Source organism: Thunnus maccoyii, chromosome 10, assembly GCF_910596095.1.
Source record: "Thunnus maccoyii chromosome 10, fThuMac1.1, whole genome shotgun sequence".
Classification (NCBI taxonomy): Eukaryota; Metazoa; Chordata; class Actinopteri; order Scombriformes; family Scombridae; genus Thunnus; species Thunnus maccoyii.
Window position 1 is genome coordinate 3919094 of NC_056542.1, and position 17558 is coordinate 3936651.

At 39.4% G+C, this 17558-nt stretch overlaps 1 protein-coding gene across 3 annotated transcripts in view; it reads right to left on the reverse strand.

The window, feature by feature from the left end:
* Nucleotides 1-3852: 3852 nt before the first annotated feature.
* bmper (BMP binding endothelial regulator) overlaps nt 3853-17558 on the reverse strand; it is a 39503-nt gene continuing 25797 nt past the window's right edge. For all 3 annotated transcript variants that reach the window (XM_042425163.1, XM_042425161.1, XM_042425162.1), the window contains exons 7-16: nt 17133-17232; nt 16324-16433; nt 16065-16199; nt 15229-15333; nt 10306-10351; nt 9424-9593; nt 9059-9260; nt 7848-8190; nt 7056-7186; nt 3853-5647 (exon numbers count right to left, since the gene is read on the reverse strand). In XM_042425163.1, the coding sequence (XP_042281097.1) occupies nt 5466-5647; nt 7056-7186; nt 7848-8190; nt 9059-9260; nt 9424-9593; nt 10306-10351; nt 15229-15333; nt 16065-16199; nt 16324-16433; nt 17133-17232 (1524 nt within the window). In that variant the 3' untranslated portion in view covers nt 3853-5465. The remainder of the gene's footprint in view (nt 5648-7055; nt 7187-7847; nt 8191-9058; nt 9261-9423; nt 9594-10305; nt 10352-15228; nt 15334-16064; nt 16200-16323; nt 16434-17132; nt 17233-17558) is intronic.

A 17558-nucleotide genomic window follows, 5' to 3' on the forward strand; every position in this document is an offset into this window, starting at 1 on the left:
CATTTAAAAAAAAAAAAAAAGAAAAAGTCTCAGTAATTTTCCAAACCAGCTGCTCACTTCAGTTTTTAACAAATGTCACTGAAACAGAAGGAAATAGTGCATTAATTGGGGACTATTTTCTGCAGCAGATGAATCCACATTTGGTGCTCTAGTGAGTATTTCTGGCAGCAGGATGATGTGCGTGTTCATGGTGATGAAGAAACACGTCACCTAATGCAGCGATGTGACTCATTGACGTGTTTTTAATAGTTTTTGGACAATAACAGACGTCTGCAGCACAGAGGAAGAAGACACACAATACTTGTTAGTAGATCAGTTCATTGTTGGGTTTGTTGACAATTAGAGAAATATAATTTAACTAGTTTCAGGTTGCTGTTCTAAGGTTTTGTAATGATTTTAATTTTGGGTTTTAGCAGTATGAGGTATGAATTTAAGACTGCTGTTTAAGCTTATAGGACATTTGAAGTTTCTGGCGTTTTGGGGCCACGTGTAACGTTTGTCTACAGTTCGGAGCCAAGTTGCAGATGTTTTAAGCTGAATTTAGTGAAAAAAAACACTTAAAAAAAAGACCAAACTCATAGAAACATGGACCTGATATATATATATATCAGATAATCATGTTGTTAAGGCTAACATGTTAGCAAACAATGCTATATCCACTCCATATAATGTATTCACTTTGTGCTAGATGTTCTTCACCAGCTAGCTGCTAATTTCTGGTCTCTGTCACGTGGTGCTGGACAGAGTACGCTCTTACTAAAAAAGGCAGAAAAATAGCTGAAAATCAAACAAAAATTGGTTGTTCTAGCCGGTGTTACTACATGAAAGCATAGGCAGCTGTTTGAGTGTTCAGAGGAGGAGGTACAGTAGGAAGTTGTTTGTAGGGCTCTCTAATGGTCGGGTGAAATGGCAAAGTGCTTTAGCTGCTATTACTTTCATCATTTAGCTCATATGATTGATGAATAATTATAAATGTCCCGATAAATCCTGCTGGCTCACAGTATAACCAGTTACAGTATCAAAGCTTGTGGAAGAGAATTACAGATGATATTAATCATTTAACTGGTGAGTGAATTAGCTGAGGGTCTAGATTTGAGGCATGGGCGACAACGAAATTTCACATCCAATAAAAAAAACAACCTGAAATCCAAAATATGCAGGATTGAGTGTGAAAAAAACACGTTTCCTCCAAAGAGTTTCCTGTTATTTTTTTTATCATAATGACCACTATTTGTTTCAGGTTTGTTGTATTAGTCATGTGTCGCTTGTTTTCAACCAGAGAAAATCTTATTTTTGCTCCACATTTGTCATATAAAGCTAAAACCATAGTACCATCCCATGCCTTACAGCGTTTCAGTCTGTAAATGAAGGTGAATGTCTTATCTTGTATAAATGCCAAAGACTTGACCTGCAGCTCATCATGTGCAGAGAGCAAACACATTCACACTGCGTGTTTCAATGTTTTCATTTGACTTTTATCTGAAATGTTTGTGTTGTGGATTTGAGTAGTGATGTCAGTGATTGTTCCCTTTTTAATCTGTTTAAGCCACCGGTGTTAATGAATATCATTATTAATGCAACGCAACACAACAGCCAAAAAACACACAATGAAGGAGTTTCATCACAAAACGACTAAACTGACAAGACAGTTCAGAGTTGAATAATGTGTTTTTTCTGAGAGGATTTTTGTTTTTTTCATCCTGACAAATGTTAAGTGCAAGATTAAAACACTGAATAATGATTATTTTTTGCAGATTTGTCAACATTTTGAATTTCAAAACAGTCAAATTGACGAGTAATATTGTCTCGATCAACTAAGAAATCTTTAGTTTTGTTTTTTATGCGGAAGGAAAAGCACTTTATAATCAATATAGTTATGCAGGAATTTTAAATCAGGTCACCTCTCTCAATGTACCAATAGTTTAAGTTTGTCCCACCTGTTGTAGGTGCAACAGGAGATTGATGGTGCAGTCAGACCGGATTTCGCATTTGCTTTTGCTTCATGCAGAGTTGAATCTGATCAAACTTTAACTCACAACGTTCTGGCGGTTTGAGAGACGAGTGGATCTGACCTGTCAGTCAGGAAATATTGATTGTTTATTTGCTTCGTTTATAACTATACGGTGAAATATTACAAGCAGCAGAAGAAGAGGGATGCTGCTTGGCTACAGTTAAATTGTTCAATGACATTAAAATATTTGATAAAACACTGTATAATTTACAACTTTGTGGACTATTGTTGTTAGTCTGCAGGTAATGCTAGCTACCGCAGTTTGTGTGCAACTACCTGCACTATTTCCTGTCTCCTCTTGCTGCTTTTGCTTGTACTTCATACGTTAATTTTTCCAGAGAAATCCAGTCTGACTGCAGCTTCAGGCAGACGTCACTCAAGCACAGTCTGTACATGAAAACAGCTGTGAGGGTTTACAGTCGGTGTGTTGTAGCGGCTTCAAGAAACTCAGCAAAGTCAAAGACTGTGTCCAAAATCATTCCTTACTTACTGAATAGTGTAGTGCATTATATTAACTGTCTGCCTTTTTATGAGTTCTAACTGTGAAATATAAACATTAACCAATAGACTTTTTTTTTTCTTAGCAGACATTTTTATATGTCAAAGCAGCAAAAGCACAAGTGAAATTAAAACATTGATGATGGATGATGAATCCCATTTAGTTTTCATGACCTTGTAATAGTGCAGGATGGTTCACTGGACATCACCTGTGCTCTTCCAGCTATGACAAATCAAAATGTCTGCAGTGAAAAAGGTCTATTTAGACCTCTTCACAAGTGAAGTGTCCAGACTGTACTGGACTGACATCTTCCTCACTGTCCTGCTGCACCTGTAAACGTTGGACAAACTTCAATTAATTGGTACATTTAGGATCTTGAATGATTCAAAAATATCAGGCTTTACAAATCTGTATCATTGTTTGGACATCTACTTTAAGGAAAATTAAATTCAGTATGAAATAAAGACTAAATACTTTAAAAACTTATAAAGATCAGAGAATGTCATCTGCAAATGGTCATGTAGCATTTTGAGATGAAACCCTTTCACCACCACCAACAACACCACCACGTTATATTGGATGTAATTGTCGTCGGCGGTGTTTTTATATCATGGCTGTGTTACTCAAAAGCATCTTTAGATGAAGTTCGTCTTTTGCTTCATGAGCTCACAGAACAGAAGAGACGGTTGTGATAGTTGTGATCAGACAAGTTACTGACGCACCACACAGTATTTAAAACAGCTGGAAGTCAAACATCCTGATTCTCAGGAGGACCAGGTACTATATATATATATATGTATTTCTTCTTTATATGGGAAATTAACCACCTGCCAAGTGTTGGTAAATTTGACCTTCAGTTATTTACTTTGAAAATATCTCCTGTACTTGAAGACTCAAAGTGGCGAATTATTCAGTGAACCAATCACTGAGGAAGGTGGGTGCAAAAGTCACATTTTCTCCTCGTGTCCTCTGTAATAACACACTTCTGTTGTCAGACTGACTCTGTTGTATTTGATGCTTTAGTTCTTATGATTTCTTTAGTGCTACGTTTTTGTGAAATATGTTTGTACAAATTTGAAGTGTATTAAAAGTGTGCAAAAGTATTTAAAATAGATGTTTTTCCTCCTTTTTTGAGTGAATATGGTCGTGTTTGAAGGTTTTAAGACATGGAGATTTTGCACAGGACTGGTTGTTTATTAAGTGAAGAGACAAGACAAGCAGAGCTGCAACGATAAGTTGATTAATTGATCAGCAGAAATATAATCAGCAGCTGTTTTGATAACCGATTGTCATTTGTGAGGATTTGCTTTGGTCTTATGTTTGAATTTTGGACAGTTGGTTGAACAAAAGAGGCAATTTGATGACATTAATTGAGCTTTAGGAAACTGTGGATGACATTTTTTCAGTTTTCTAGTATTTTATGACCAAACAATTAATCAATTAATCAAAAAAAAATCGCTGCTATAAAGACAAGCCTTCCAACTGTTGCTGTGTATCATAAAATGAATGAAATAATATAAACACATAACTGTGGTGAATATAATTAAAGCATGATACGGTTAGTGTTGCAGTGATGCTTCACACTGGTAAAATCCAACCATGAATTATAATCAAAACTGGACTTTCGTTAACCTCTTTCATCAACTATGAATCCGGCTTTATAACATTTTTTCAACTTTGGCTGCCGAATGTTCAACCTTTACAGCAGTGGTTTTTATTTGCAACCCTTCATCATGGTTGCAAGTTTATAAATCTGAAGGCAATTAGAGGAAAAAGACCAAAAATAAGAATAATTTATTTTTTATGATTTAGTTTGTTTTTTTTTCTAGCTGGACAATCATGTCCAAGTTGGAAACCGCTGCTTCTGACCAAAAGCTTCTGCTGCCATTAACGAACACTTTCAAAAGTAAAGACAGACGTCAAAAATGGGACTTCGATAAAAGATTATATTGCTGGTCTTTAAATAATTATTGTCAAGTGAAACATATGCTTAAGATGAACACCTTCAGTTTGATACTAACCACAACAACCTGTACACGGAGCAGAACACAATACAGTACTTTTTCCCTGCGATGGTGCAACGACTGAGTCACATTTGGGCATTTCTCTTCAAACAGTAACACAAAAGTACACAACAAATACATAAATAGCTTTTTTTTCCCTTTAAATCATTTATAACGCAATTATGTTCATGATTCTGGCTCTTGCTACGACATGTCATTTGACCGATATATAAATTAACAATATCAACAACAAATAATAATAATTAGAACAATAATAATAATAATAATAATAATAATAATATAAAAGCTGTCTGTCTTTTCATATAAATCTGCTAGCTTACAGTATGAAATGATGGAATAGAGATTACAAGGGGCAGTTCGATATCATGCATCAGAGAGTTTCTCCACTTTGAAATCTCCCCCATTTCCAGATGCAGACGCTCACTTCAGAGTGTTTGTGAGAGAAATTCGGGCGCCATTTTGGCTCAAACGGGAGTCCACTGGCCCTAAAAATTCCTGTTTCCTGAGGGTCCATGACAGCGTGCTCAAATGTTCCTCAGCTGCTGGAGATCCAAAAAAAAAAAATCTCCAAATAGAGCCCCTGAGTTTTCTCTTAGGAGTGAAGTTCTACCTCTTTGAGACTGATATTAGCGCCCCCCCCTTGTGGTGGTGACTGGTATGACAGCACATGGTATTACAAGAGGCACAAGAAGCTGAATGTGGTGGTGAGCATCCACTAAGTTTCCCTTCAGTCCATCACTGTTCTCACTGCGACACGCTTCCTTACGACGATATGGACCCTGAGTACCTTGTTGCATCTGATCTGTCGACTCGAGTAGCCTTTAGGTGTCCTCCCAAAAAAAACTCTTCTCGGCTAGTTTGGCCCCCCCAAAGTCTTGATACTGAATGACCTTCCCTAACCTAATCCCCCCTCCCACCCGGGTCACAAGGGTCACCGTCCAGGGCAGGCTATGGGTTTGATGCAGCGTCCCTGGAACAGCACCAGGTTGGCGGGGCAGTGGCAGCCGGCCACGCAGGGCTTGTGGCACGGTCCGATCTCGTTCCAGTTGTCGCAGGTTTTGGTGCAGCCCGGTCCGCAGGTGTCGTACACGGCGCCGTGTTTACACTGGGTGGCTGAAGGGAGGGAAGAGGAGATTTAAAAAAAAAAAGAGAGAGAAGGTTAGGACTTAAGATTCAGTCAATCAGTTGTAATAATGTACGTGGAAATAAGGTTATTGATACATTTGATGGGCTGATGATATAAGGAGTATCATTTGACTTGATACAGAAGTTTCTTGGACTGAACTACTAGTGCTACTGCTCGTCTTCTCGTGGTCCATAAAAAGTTTTTGCTGAACATTTAAGGTTACAAAGATTTTAAGGAAACTGTTCACCATCACAGACATTCATAAACATTCCTATCACACCACAAACATTTCAAGAAAGGTCATGATACAAAGAAAAAATACATTTTTCCACATTCTAATCCTGTGTTAACTATTCATTGATTGATTTCTCTTGATACATGCTAAATATGTCAACAAAATTTCCCAGAGTGAGTGCCATGTTGGCTCAAACTAGAGTCCACCGACCCAAATAGTTTCCTGAGAGTCCGTGGCAGCGTGCTCGAATGTTATAACACGCTAAATATGTGTCCAAGGGTCAAATATTATATCAAAAGCCCTCTCTTTTTCTGTAAAATTACTCATCTTGAAGGGGCGGTTACATTAATTTCTCCAATCAAATGTGGAGTAACTAGCTAGCTAGCTAACCCTGCTAATCATATAAAACCTCACTGGGTAGCTAGCAGAGCGATATCTTAGTAGGAGGTGTGTTTGTCTTTGTATACATTTCCAAAGACTGTGGTTGAGATCTAATGTATTAATTCTCCCGATCTAACGAAACAGGTGAAAGAGGCTAAAAGACCTCAGCAGCTCCATATCACACCGTATTCACTAAGCTACACCACCTTTTGAGGGATCCAATCACATCTGTAGGATATGATTCTGTGTCATTCAGAAATACGTCACATGAATGAAGATAAAGACTTTAAAGGTGCTCTACTATTAGTGAGCTGAAGGTCTGGAGGATATATTAAGAAAGGGAGATTAAAGGCCACTTACTGTTGATCCTATATGAGATATTTTATTAATATTTAGTTCCTATTTGTGTAGTTTTATAGGATAGGTTGTTCACACAAAGGTCAAAAGTAATTTTGATTTTGATTATGATGATTCACTGTCTTTTAAAATTCCTGAAACTTGTGAAAAACGCTGAATGTAATGGGCTGTGGGAGAACATTTTCTCAACATCTACCATGTTTTTTTTTGGTTTAAAAAATCATAAGCAGACACCAGTAGCAGCCCAGTCCATGTCTGATGATGTCTAAATTACATAATAACACGACTATAACAGAATCTATTGTACAGTCTGATCGAACTGGCATCTAACACCATGAACAAAGCAAAATCTTGGTCTTTAAGATAACTTCAGATTACTATTCATGTATATCTTCATGTGAGATTGTGATTGGTTCACTCACCCATACAAGCAGTGTCGGGCCTCCAGAGGACGGGTACTCCTTCCCTCTCGCAGGCGCGGCTGTAGGCGATGAAGGACTCGCAGTAGCAGTTCTTATGGACCGGACACTCACACATATCCGTCACACACGACCTGCAGAGAGCAGGACGATCAATCAATTATTTTACAGAACCTGTACGCCAAAACCTAACTTCTGGAAAGTGGTTGTTGTTTTGTGGGTCAGGGATTTGGATAGGATTAGTCGTTAAGCCAAGGAATAGTTTAGATGTACGTGCATCATTATACTGGTCTGTACTCTCGTAGGACAGCTTTGACACTGGCCTTTTCAATGTTCAGATATTTAAAGACAAATACTGGATGTTTTGTTTTGCTCAGTTTGACTGTTTTCCTTTCAAAGTTCAGCTTTCTTGGTTTTAACGTCCAAATTTAGTGGTTAAGTGTTACTGGTAGAGACAAATGTTTTTCTTGATATGTCTCCTAGTTCATGACTTCCTACAAAATCCAGAGAACAGTGCATGTGTATACTGCGTACAAAATGTCCTTTCTTCTGTGGCAATGATATTGAGAGGACATTGCATATCAGTGAAGGGTTTATGGTCAGGTTGCAGTGAGGTAGGGTAAGTCTTAGAGGGCACGGTGCTTAATTGGGTCGAGAAACCATAAAAAACAAGATTTTAAAATAATGATTCATTTCACAAGATGTATGTTTATAATGAAAGTCCTTTTTTGGACAAGAGTGGGTTGTTAACTCATCATTTGGTATCAAAAGTCTACATTCAGTTCTTGGCCTCACCGGTAGAAAGGGGCGAAGTCAACCACACGGTGGCACTTCTGAAACTCCCACGACTTAATCTTCTGACACTCCCGGTGAGCCCTGAACTTGACTTTGACGCTGCCGGGGCACAGGAAGGACGTCGGCCGGCGAGGCGGAGGCTGCTGGGCGCAAACCTCGTTGCCCTCGACTCGCCACGACTCGGCGAACTCGTCCACGTCGAACTTGAACTGGCCGTCGCCTCCCATGGTGTCGTCGCGCTTGTGGCCGTTGTAGTTGCCGCAAAGGCCGCAGAGGCGTCCGCGCAGGTGGGGAGCGGCCACGACCTCCACGAAACTGTCACCGTCCCACGTGATCTCCAGACCTGCAGGGCGTAAAGTTAATGCCTTTAGACATTATATTTCCCTGCCCAAGGTAAGTGCTTTTTGTGTGTTTTAAAGGTCAAAGATCATAAATTATCATTATATCAGCTTGAGAGAACAGTCTTAGAGATATGGACGAAGGTTTGAATGCAAACTTTGAGCATTAAAGTTCATTATTGACCTTCGATTTATGGTTTTGGTCTAAATTGTCTTAGCTCAAGCTCAAGCTTTTTCCAAAGCTTTCAACCACACAGTCCTCATCAAGAGACTTGAGTCTACTCAGTTGTCATAGAATTGGTTGAGAAAGCTCATAAGTGGACCTTGAGTTGAGATTATTTCGAAAAAGGTAATTTTTTACTGACAGCTGTGGTTTATTGGGTTTATTGTGGAGAGTGCCATCGGAATAATTACACAAAATTTTGGTGTTTAATTACTGTACAATAAATCAATACAGTGATAAACTTAAAAAAAAAAAAAGCAATTACAAATTGATCCATTAAATTTGCATTTAAATGATGCGTTAAGAAACTCAAAGTACAAACTCATTAGTTTGTTTCTGTTTCTTGTAATAATCCATGTAAGAAGCACATGAAGGCTAATAATCCACTGACCTGTGTGATGTCACGATTAGTATTCAATATATTGATTATGAGTTTTTAAATGAACATTATCCCTTTGAAGTTGCTCCTTCCAGCTTTGCATGTTGGAAGATTCAAATGTCAGTAGTTTGCATCTCAGTTTGATTGTTTAAAATCAATAAATTGCAACATCTCGCTCATTTACAGGTTGGTTTAGACGTGTATGACACTAAATCTTTAAATTGAGTGTGATGCCTCCTTAAAAAGCGTGACCTGCGTGTTGTGTGCTGACCTGCGATGGTGGTGAGTTTGAGCAGGTATCCGTCCAGGTCGATGTGCACCCCGGGGCCGTGGTAGGGGAGGGCGATGCGGGTGCCGTTCCTCCGGACCGTCAGGTGCTGGTGGAGACTGAGGACCAAACCCGACAGCCTCACCTCAACAGACTGAGTCCAGGAGAAGGAGCGAGTCCGCCGGGCGTCGTTTTTCACCAACACCTGGGAGCGAGTCACGGAAAATAAAGGTCAAGCTCACTCAGTTTCCTCCTTCTTCCAGTGTTTCCAGTGCTTCCAGTGCTTAGCTAGGCTACAGGTAGGTCAATGAAATAGATATCTGATACCTCAAGGCTGTGATGTTTCTAAAATTAAACTCTCATCCTACCGTGAAGCTCGAGTCGGGGCTGTTGATGTTGACGGTATTTCCCGGCCCTGCTGAGGGAACGCCAGCACATTCACGAGTCAGCACGTACTGACAGGTTCCCTGAAAGTTAAAGGTCCTGCCGTCGAACGTGTTGTAATGAGGGTCTCCAAAGACCGTACATACACCGGGCTCTGCAGAGAGATGAAGAGAAATGAAGATGGAGTAAATGTTGAAATCAGAAATACATAGAAAGCAGACTTGAACTCAGCAACCTTAAAAAAAAAAACCAAAATGCGAGCGTGCATGGGTGGAAGGAGACTTGTTGATGACAACCAGCAGCAAAAAGATAATTTCCAATTACATTTTGGAACCAGACGTTGTGGTCCGGTCAAACTATGTCTCTAAACTAAACTGAACTAAACACAACGTTATAAACTAGGCACATGGAGTCTTTGTAGTCTTGTAATGGTACATTTACAGCCATTTCTGGGATTTTTGCTGCAGGTTGCAGCCAAAAACCAAACTAAAGTGACCCGAGGGCAAACCGCAGTTTGGTCTGGAGTTCATGGGAAACACTCAGCTGAAGAAACAATGGCTGGACAGAGATTTGTTTTCTTTGCTTTTAAGGGGGTTAATTCATGGCTTTTACCTCACTTTGATTGATTTATCACTTAATACAGATAATCCATCTATACTGGATAATTCCACATCTGCATCAACAGAAAATGTAATAACAGAAATATTAAATACAATCGAGACCTTAACAACTGGATATTTTAAGACTTTTTAAGGCATCAAATTCAACAGTTTTCTTTGATTAATTGAGGAATGTTTGAATCCCACAATTCACTGTGTGGAGGGATTTAAAATGTGAGGATGAGGTTTTGAGAAGAACTTACTCACTTTCAGTGCAAACCGGACAGCAGCCGGTCCTGTTCAGGATCTTATTCTGCATAAGACGAGGCACAGACACACACACACACACACACACACACGTTAAACAGTGTACTCTCAGGAGGATCAGACAGATTGAGAAAAGATGGAAGAACACCTAAACATGGCAATGATTAAAAAACAGAAAAATCTTTGACAGAACACAGACTAATAGTTAGCAGCATCACAGGAAGACCAGAGACAGAACAGACCTGAAGAAACATGAACAATCAAATATATATATATATTTAATACTACTGAAAACAGCTGCACAGTTGAGAAATTACAACACTGAAATGTTTTATAACCTGTAAAGGCAACACACTCTCAAAGAGACATCAGTAATATATTTTATAACATATTTTCTACTGATTTTGTTACAGTGTCACAGCTGCTAAAAACTTTACATACTTTTGTATGTCTGTGATGCAAATTAAACACCTTTAAATCAATTTTAGATTAATTAAACTGATGTGTTTGAAAGAATAAAAGAGACAGGAGGAGACAGACAGTTCATGAGACACATTATTAATGATATAGAGATGCACATAGATACATTATTGTTATCGGAGACAGAAGACAAAATAACTCAAAGGTATGCACGAACCTACAAAGCCCGACTGGTGTCACGTAAACATTTTGATAATTTGTGCACATGAATCAGTAATTAATATCCTTGAATTACCTTATTTGCACTCTCAAGGTTGTTTTTTGCACCATTAACAAAGGTTACAGGTTGTTGTGGCTCCGTCTAGTCAAGCAGGAGCAGCTAAAGTGTTAACGGTAAGTCGACAGCTGTGTTTTAGGGCGTTTTACAAATACTGAATTCATTACTGGATAAAAAATATTGCTACATTATTGAATCCATTCTGTGTCCTTTCGCTGCTATCACATTAATGCACATGTACCACTTTTTAATGCAGCTTAGGTTTAATATAATTTGGTTTTTATTTTGTACTGTTTACAGGATAATAAATGTTTATCTTTAGGGGCCACAAAAGACTAATTTGAGGGCACAAATTACTTATTTCCATGTATCAATAAAGAAAAAAATTAAATTTCCGACATCTGCTACTTGAAAGCTCAAAAATGTTGTAACTTCCAAAGCTGCAGTCTCTGCAGTTTATGCTTATTTGCACGAGTGTTTTCCATCAAGGTTTCATTTTCTAATCGACTGAAAATGCTAACAAACAGTTAACGGACACGGATGAAAACACAACCTCCTTCCAGATTTCGTTGGCGGAGACAACAAAGGTAACAACTGCTGTCATTCACACAGATGGAACAGAAATAAAATGAAAGACAGAGACAGAGAAGAGTTCTCGTTTTGACACGTTCACAGTCAAACCAGGACGACCACAAAGTCACCGATACTCCGACTTCAACCGCTGAACTCTGTCTGTGTAACAGGACCCTCTATATGTGTGTGTGTGTGTGTGTACAGTATGTTTCAACTTCCATCAGAAGTGCAGATCAGAGGACTCTTTCACACACCTAGTTTTTGTTGCCTCAGGGAAGCCCTTCATTGGCGCACACACACACACACACACACACACACACACACACACACACACACACACACACACACACACACACACACACACACACACACACAACACACCACTCGTCTGTCATCACATACAGACGTTTCTCCGTACACTCAATACACACTCCAGAGTCCTAACCTCTGCACAAAGGGCACTCTCTCTCTTTGAAGAGGGCTGCCTTTTGACAGACCGAGGACACACACTCTCTCTCTCTCTCCTCTCTCTCTCTCTCTCTCTCTCTCTCTCTCACACACACACACACACACTCACACTGTGACAGAGATTGGTTTTCAGGGGCCTAAATATAGGGAACCTCTTCTTTGCTGTCACTCAAACGTCACACAGACAAAAGGCTGTTGGGAGACACACTGTCTCCACAGGGACGCACACACTCCGCCGACCTGCTGCTGACCGCAGGATGACGGCATGGGAGAGTGTGTGTATATATGAGTGTGTATATATGAGTGTGTATGTGTGTGTTTGGAGGGGTGAGACGGGCTGTGATGACCTCTGTGAGAGAGAGAGATGAGCCTCAGTCATGATAACCTGGGACAGGTGTGTGAGTTTGTGTGTTATGAGCAGGCTTGGTATGAAACTGTCCAACAGGTAAAAGTGTGTAAATGCTTCCTTCACATGGACCGGAGAAGTCGACTACATGATATGGTGTGGAGGTTAGGGCCAGATGTCAGTCTATAAATAGTAGTTTTTAAAAAAAATATTTATCCATGATAACAACCTTTCCCAAACCTCAAGTGTTTCAGTTGTTTTGTATTTATCTGTATGCTTGTGTTGTCTGTTTTACTCATTTCTTTTTCTACCTTGACCCCAAAGATGAACAACATTTGTTTACCGTATTACTTGTATGTGGATGAATGACAACAAAATTCAATTTTGAACTAAGCTTAATCATAAATCATAATATTTTTAATCATAAGTTGTTTTTTTTTGGATAATGCCAGAAGGATAATTAATTTAAAACCATTGTCCGATGCCTTTTTTCACAACAGACATTTCGACTAGTCACAGTAGGAAAAGCACAGATGTTACTAATAACATTAACGATATAAATCTATCATATCTTGAAAAAAGTCCCTGAAAATAAAATATACCACAACTTGTAGTTTTTACAGCTAGTTTTTCTGTTTGAGTACAGATTCTACAAATACAGGGATGCAAGGTGTTACTAAGTGTTTTTTAAGGTTTTGCGAGGTGTATTTTGTATTTTTTGAACTTTGGACAGAGCTAAGCTAGCTGTTTGCTGTGCTTCCAGTCTTTATGCTAAGCTAAGCTAAGCTAACCACCCCCTGACTCTGTCCTGGCTCTGTTCTTAACACGCAGATATGAGATTGATATCAATCTGCTTATATAACTTCTCAGAAAGAAAGCAAATATGTGTATTTAACTAAATGTTGAATAATAATAAATACTGAGTAATAATTTCCTGAGAGGAAATTACAGAAGAAAACACCATTGTGTTTTGCTATATTTCCATCAGTCAAAAATCTCTACTTTGTATCTTTTAAGATGTTAAAAGCTAAAGGAGAGGTCACGCTGTGTTCAAATCCTAATAAATTTACTGTAAATACAAGCTGCAGACATTTTTTTTTATGCCAAACTGCTAGTTATGATTTCTAGTTTTTTTTTATGAGCTACTAAGTCTCCAACCCAGGGTCATAAATTAGCAAAGATTATTAACACATGCAGCAAAACACTGCGTCCATTGTACTGATGTTGGCCTGAGGACTTTTAGAGAGAAAATAAAATAATTTAATTCTAAAATCTGACATTACGATTAATGTGCCAGTTCAAATAAAATTAAATCCAAGCTGTTGTTCTGTTCTCCCTTTTCTTCTCATATGAACGTTTATTCCATGTGATGCTTCCCACCTGTCAGTAAACATACATCTGAGGTAAACAACCTACCAGCCTGTTGATTCTTGAAATACATTATCAGTAGTTTATGCAGTAAGAGAAACTAGAGCCTTTCACTAAAGACAAAACTCAGTGCAGACCACCTACATCACTCTGCAGCCGCCTGCTCTGACCACAAACAACAGGTGAGGGCTTGTCGTAACCGCTGGAAGCGTGTGAACTTGGACCACGTTGACACCGGCTTTGACTGCGTGACCGCCTAACGGCCGGCGGTATGCGAGGAATCCACTCCATCACCCACCGGCCGACAGATGACCTCCGCGACAGGTGAACGCAGCACAAAAACCTTCCTCCTGCCAGCGGTTCCCAGAGCGTTTGACAGCTAATGCGTGAAGGATTGTTAATGTGCTAAAACGATACCTTTGCATTGTAACAGGGAAACCTCACCGCTGTGTCTCGGAGAGTGAAAACCTCCAATCCTGCATTTTAGCAACACATTGATCTTCTACGAGTGTTTTATTTGTCCAGAAAAGTATTTTAGGTGCTATAAACCTGACATGTATTATAAAATATATTATAAAAATCTGTCATGAGTATCAAACTGATCTGAACTGCACAAGGAAAGTGCAGGAAAGTCATTTAAAAATATATTTTTCCAAATAAACCCGTCAGCAGTCAGCCAAACATATCTGATAAAATATTTTTATAAATATCTTTGGATGACTACTGACAGGGAGATATTTTTATAAATAATTTATATATTTTATATTATAAGATTGCAAGAAGAAGAAGGAACAAGTAACATTAGTAGTTTTAGATGAGAAAAGGAGGATATTATGATGAGGAATAATCACATAAAGTAAAGTATTATGAATCTGACATAAATTAATTATATTAATGTATTATATCTTTTAAAAACAAGTATTCAACTGACCTGAAAAGTCTTTAAATATATTAAATTTTTTTCATTAAAAAAAAGTCATCCAAGCATACTTGAGAAAATATTTATAAAACACTTTTTGTAGAAATAACGAGTTCAGAAATCTTTATATTTGTATTTAGCTAAATGACTGAATGATCAAAAGCCTGTAAATTCCTTACTGGAGGATATTATGATGAGGAATAACCAAGAGTTCAGTGTTTTGGTTCAGACAGATTCTCTGTTTTTCAGGTGAAATGGTTGAAATCGGGTGAATCGGTTATGGCTCGCTCCGTCGGTAAATCAGGGGAACGTCGTCATTCTGAGACGTCACGCATGTGAGGTGAAATTGATGGAGTTAGTCATGGACTGTAAAGTGTGAGTGTTGGACAGGTCGTGTCTGAGAAACAGAGAGAAGAAACCGAATCGAGTGGAGAGAGAGAGAGACTGATGTTGGCTGTTAAGTTACAGGTCGAACAACAACCGTGATGTCACGATGTAAACCCTACAAACAGGATGTAAGCTGTTGATTGGCTGGCGGTGCCTGTCACTCACCGAGGGGCAGCTGGTGATTGGTACACACTGTTTGGGCCGGCACTCGACGCTTCCTTTAACGCAGGCACAGAGCGTGCAGTTAACGGACGACCACATGTCGCCTTCCTGCAGGAGAGAAACGCAACAAGCTCAGAACACATCCGTCCATCATCCATCCATCATTCATCTATCCATCATTCATCCAACCATCATTCATCCATCCGTCATTCATCCATCCATCATTCATCCAACCATCATTCATCCATTTGTCATTCATCCATCCATCATCCATCCAACTATCATTCATCTATCCATCATTCATCCATCTGTCATTCATCCATCCATCATCCATCCAACTATCATTCATCTATCCATCATTCATCCATCCATCATTCATCCATCCATCATTCATTCATCCATCCATCATTCATCCATCCATCATTCATCCATCATTCATCCATCCATCCATCCATCTATTTGTCCATACTGTATATCCATTCACCCAACCACCATCAATCCAGCCATCATCTGTCCAAACGTCTATCCATCCATCATTTATTCATCCATCCATCATTCATCCATCCATCATTCATTCATCCATTCAACTATCATCCATCCATCTATCCATCATTCATCCATCCATCATTCATCCATACAACCATCATCCATTCATATATCCATCTATTTGTCCATACTGTATATCCATTCACCCAACCACCATCCATCCATCCATCCATCAATCCATCATTCCTTCATCCATCCATCCCTCCAATGACATTAATTCGTCCATCTGTCCATCCATACATCATTCATTCATCCATCCATCCATCCTTCAGGTATTGTTTGTGTTCTCTCACCCTGTAGATCTTGTTCCGGACTCTGCAGTACTTCACCTCCTCCACCTTCACATAGGACAGGCACTCATCACAGCACTGGTTACCCTGGCAACTCCCCGGCCGCGAGCACCGCTTTTTGCACACCACCGTGGAATCCTGGGAAGTAGTAGAAGAAGAAAAAGAAGAAGAAGAAGAAGAAGAAGGTCATGGAGGGATAGTGGGTTGAATTAATAATTATGGACCGGATCCTTAATTACTGATGGTGTGGGTGCGATGGTACCTTGCAGGTGCAGGTGGTGCAGTTGTCGTGTAAAAAGCAAGTGCCGTTCTCGTAGACCTCGCTGTGGAACAAACAGCTTCCCAAAGACAGATCGAACACCTTCCTCTGACCTGGGAGAGGAGGAAGAGGAGGAGGAGGAGGAGAGACACAGAGTCAACGATGAGAAGCAGAGACGCAAAAACTGGAAACAAAGAGTTATTTAGTGACTTTTTCAGGTTGTGATTTAACTTTTGCTATTCAATAGTTAGAAATAGAAGTAGTACAAGTTCATTTATAGCCAATAGAAGGAGCTGAAGAGAGCAGGATGGATGCAGCTGTGCTTAGTAACCAAGGAAGCTGAAGGAATCTGCCAAGAGTCCGCACGTTTCTCAGAAAGACGGCGATCACAGCTGGCTGACTTTTGAGTGATGTTGAACTGTTGCTGGTTCGTGTCATTTGGGCAGGGCCGGTGATATTGCCTCTGCTTTATTAGATTATAGATAGAATAGATAGAACTATTTACTAGATTAATCTCTCTGGAGATGAAAAAAGTTGTAATGTCGTGAGACAAAGTTATAATATTTTGAGATAAAGTGGTATTCCTACAGGAAAAAGTTAATAATATTATGAGAATAAGGTTGTAATTTTAAAAATAATTAGAAAATTCTATTTTTCTCATAAAAATTACTACTTTTCTGCTACTCTGACTTTCTTCTCATGAATTTTTCGACTTTATTATCAAAAAATCTCTGATAGTCTTTCCTTTATACTGCGTCATAAATCTCCACACAGGTGTCAGGTCAGGAGGATGATTTGTGGGTTTTTTTTACCGAGACATCTGGGGCAGCACTGTCCTGCAGGGGTGTGGCTGAGGTGGGCCGGGCAGGACAGGACAGGACACACCTCCCTCATGCAGAGAGTCCGTCCTCCCTGAAAAACAACAAAACAACAAAACAACAAATCTTTAGCACCAACAGTCAGCACGTAGTGTCTTAATAGTCAACCTCAATTTTATGATGTTGTAATGGAAATATTTCATGGAGCCAAGTCAGAGAATAATTTTAAACCAGCAAACCTCTGCGTGTGTGTGTGTGTATATGTGTTAACAAGCCTACAGGTCGCCTCAACAAGGTGCCAACACATTAATGCTGTAATGTGTTTATGGTCGTACCTGTAGGGTTTGTTTGTGTAGAGAGGGAGGGAGGAAGAGGAGGAGGGAGGGAGGGAGGAAGAGGAGCAAAAGGGGGGGACTCAGA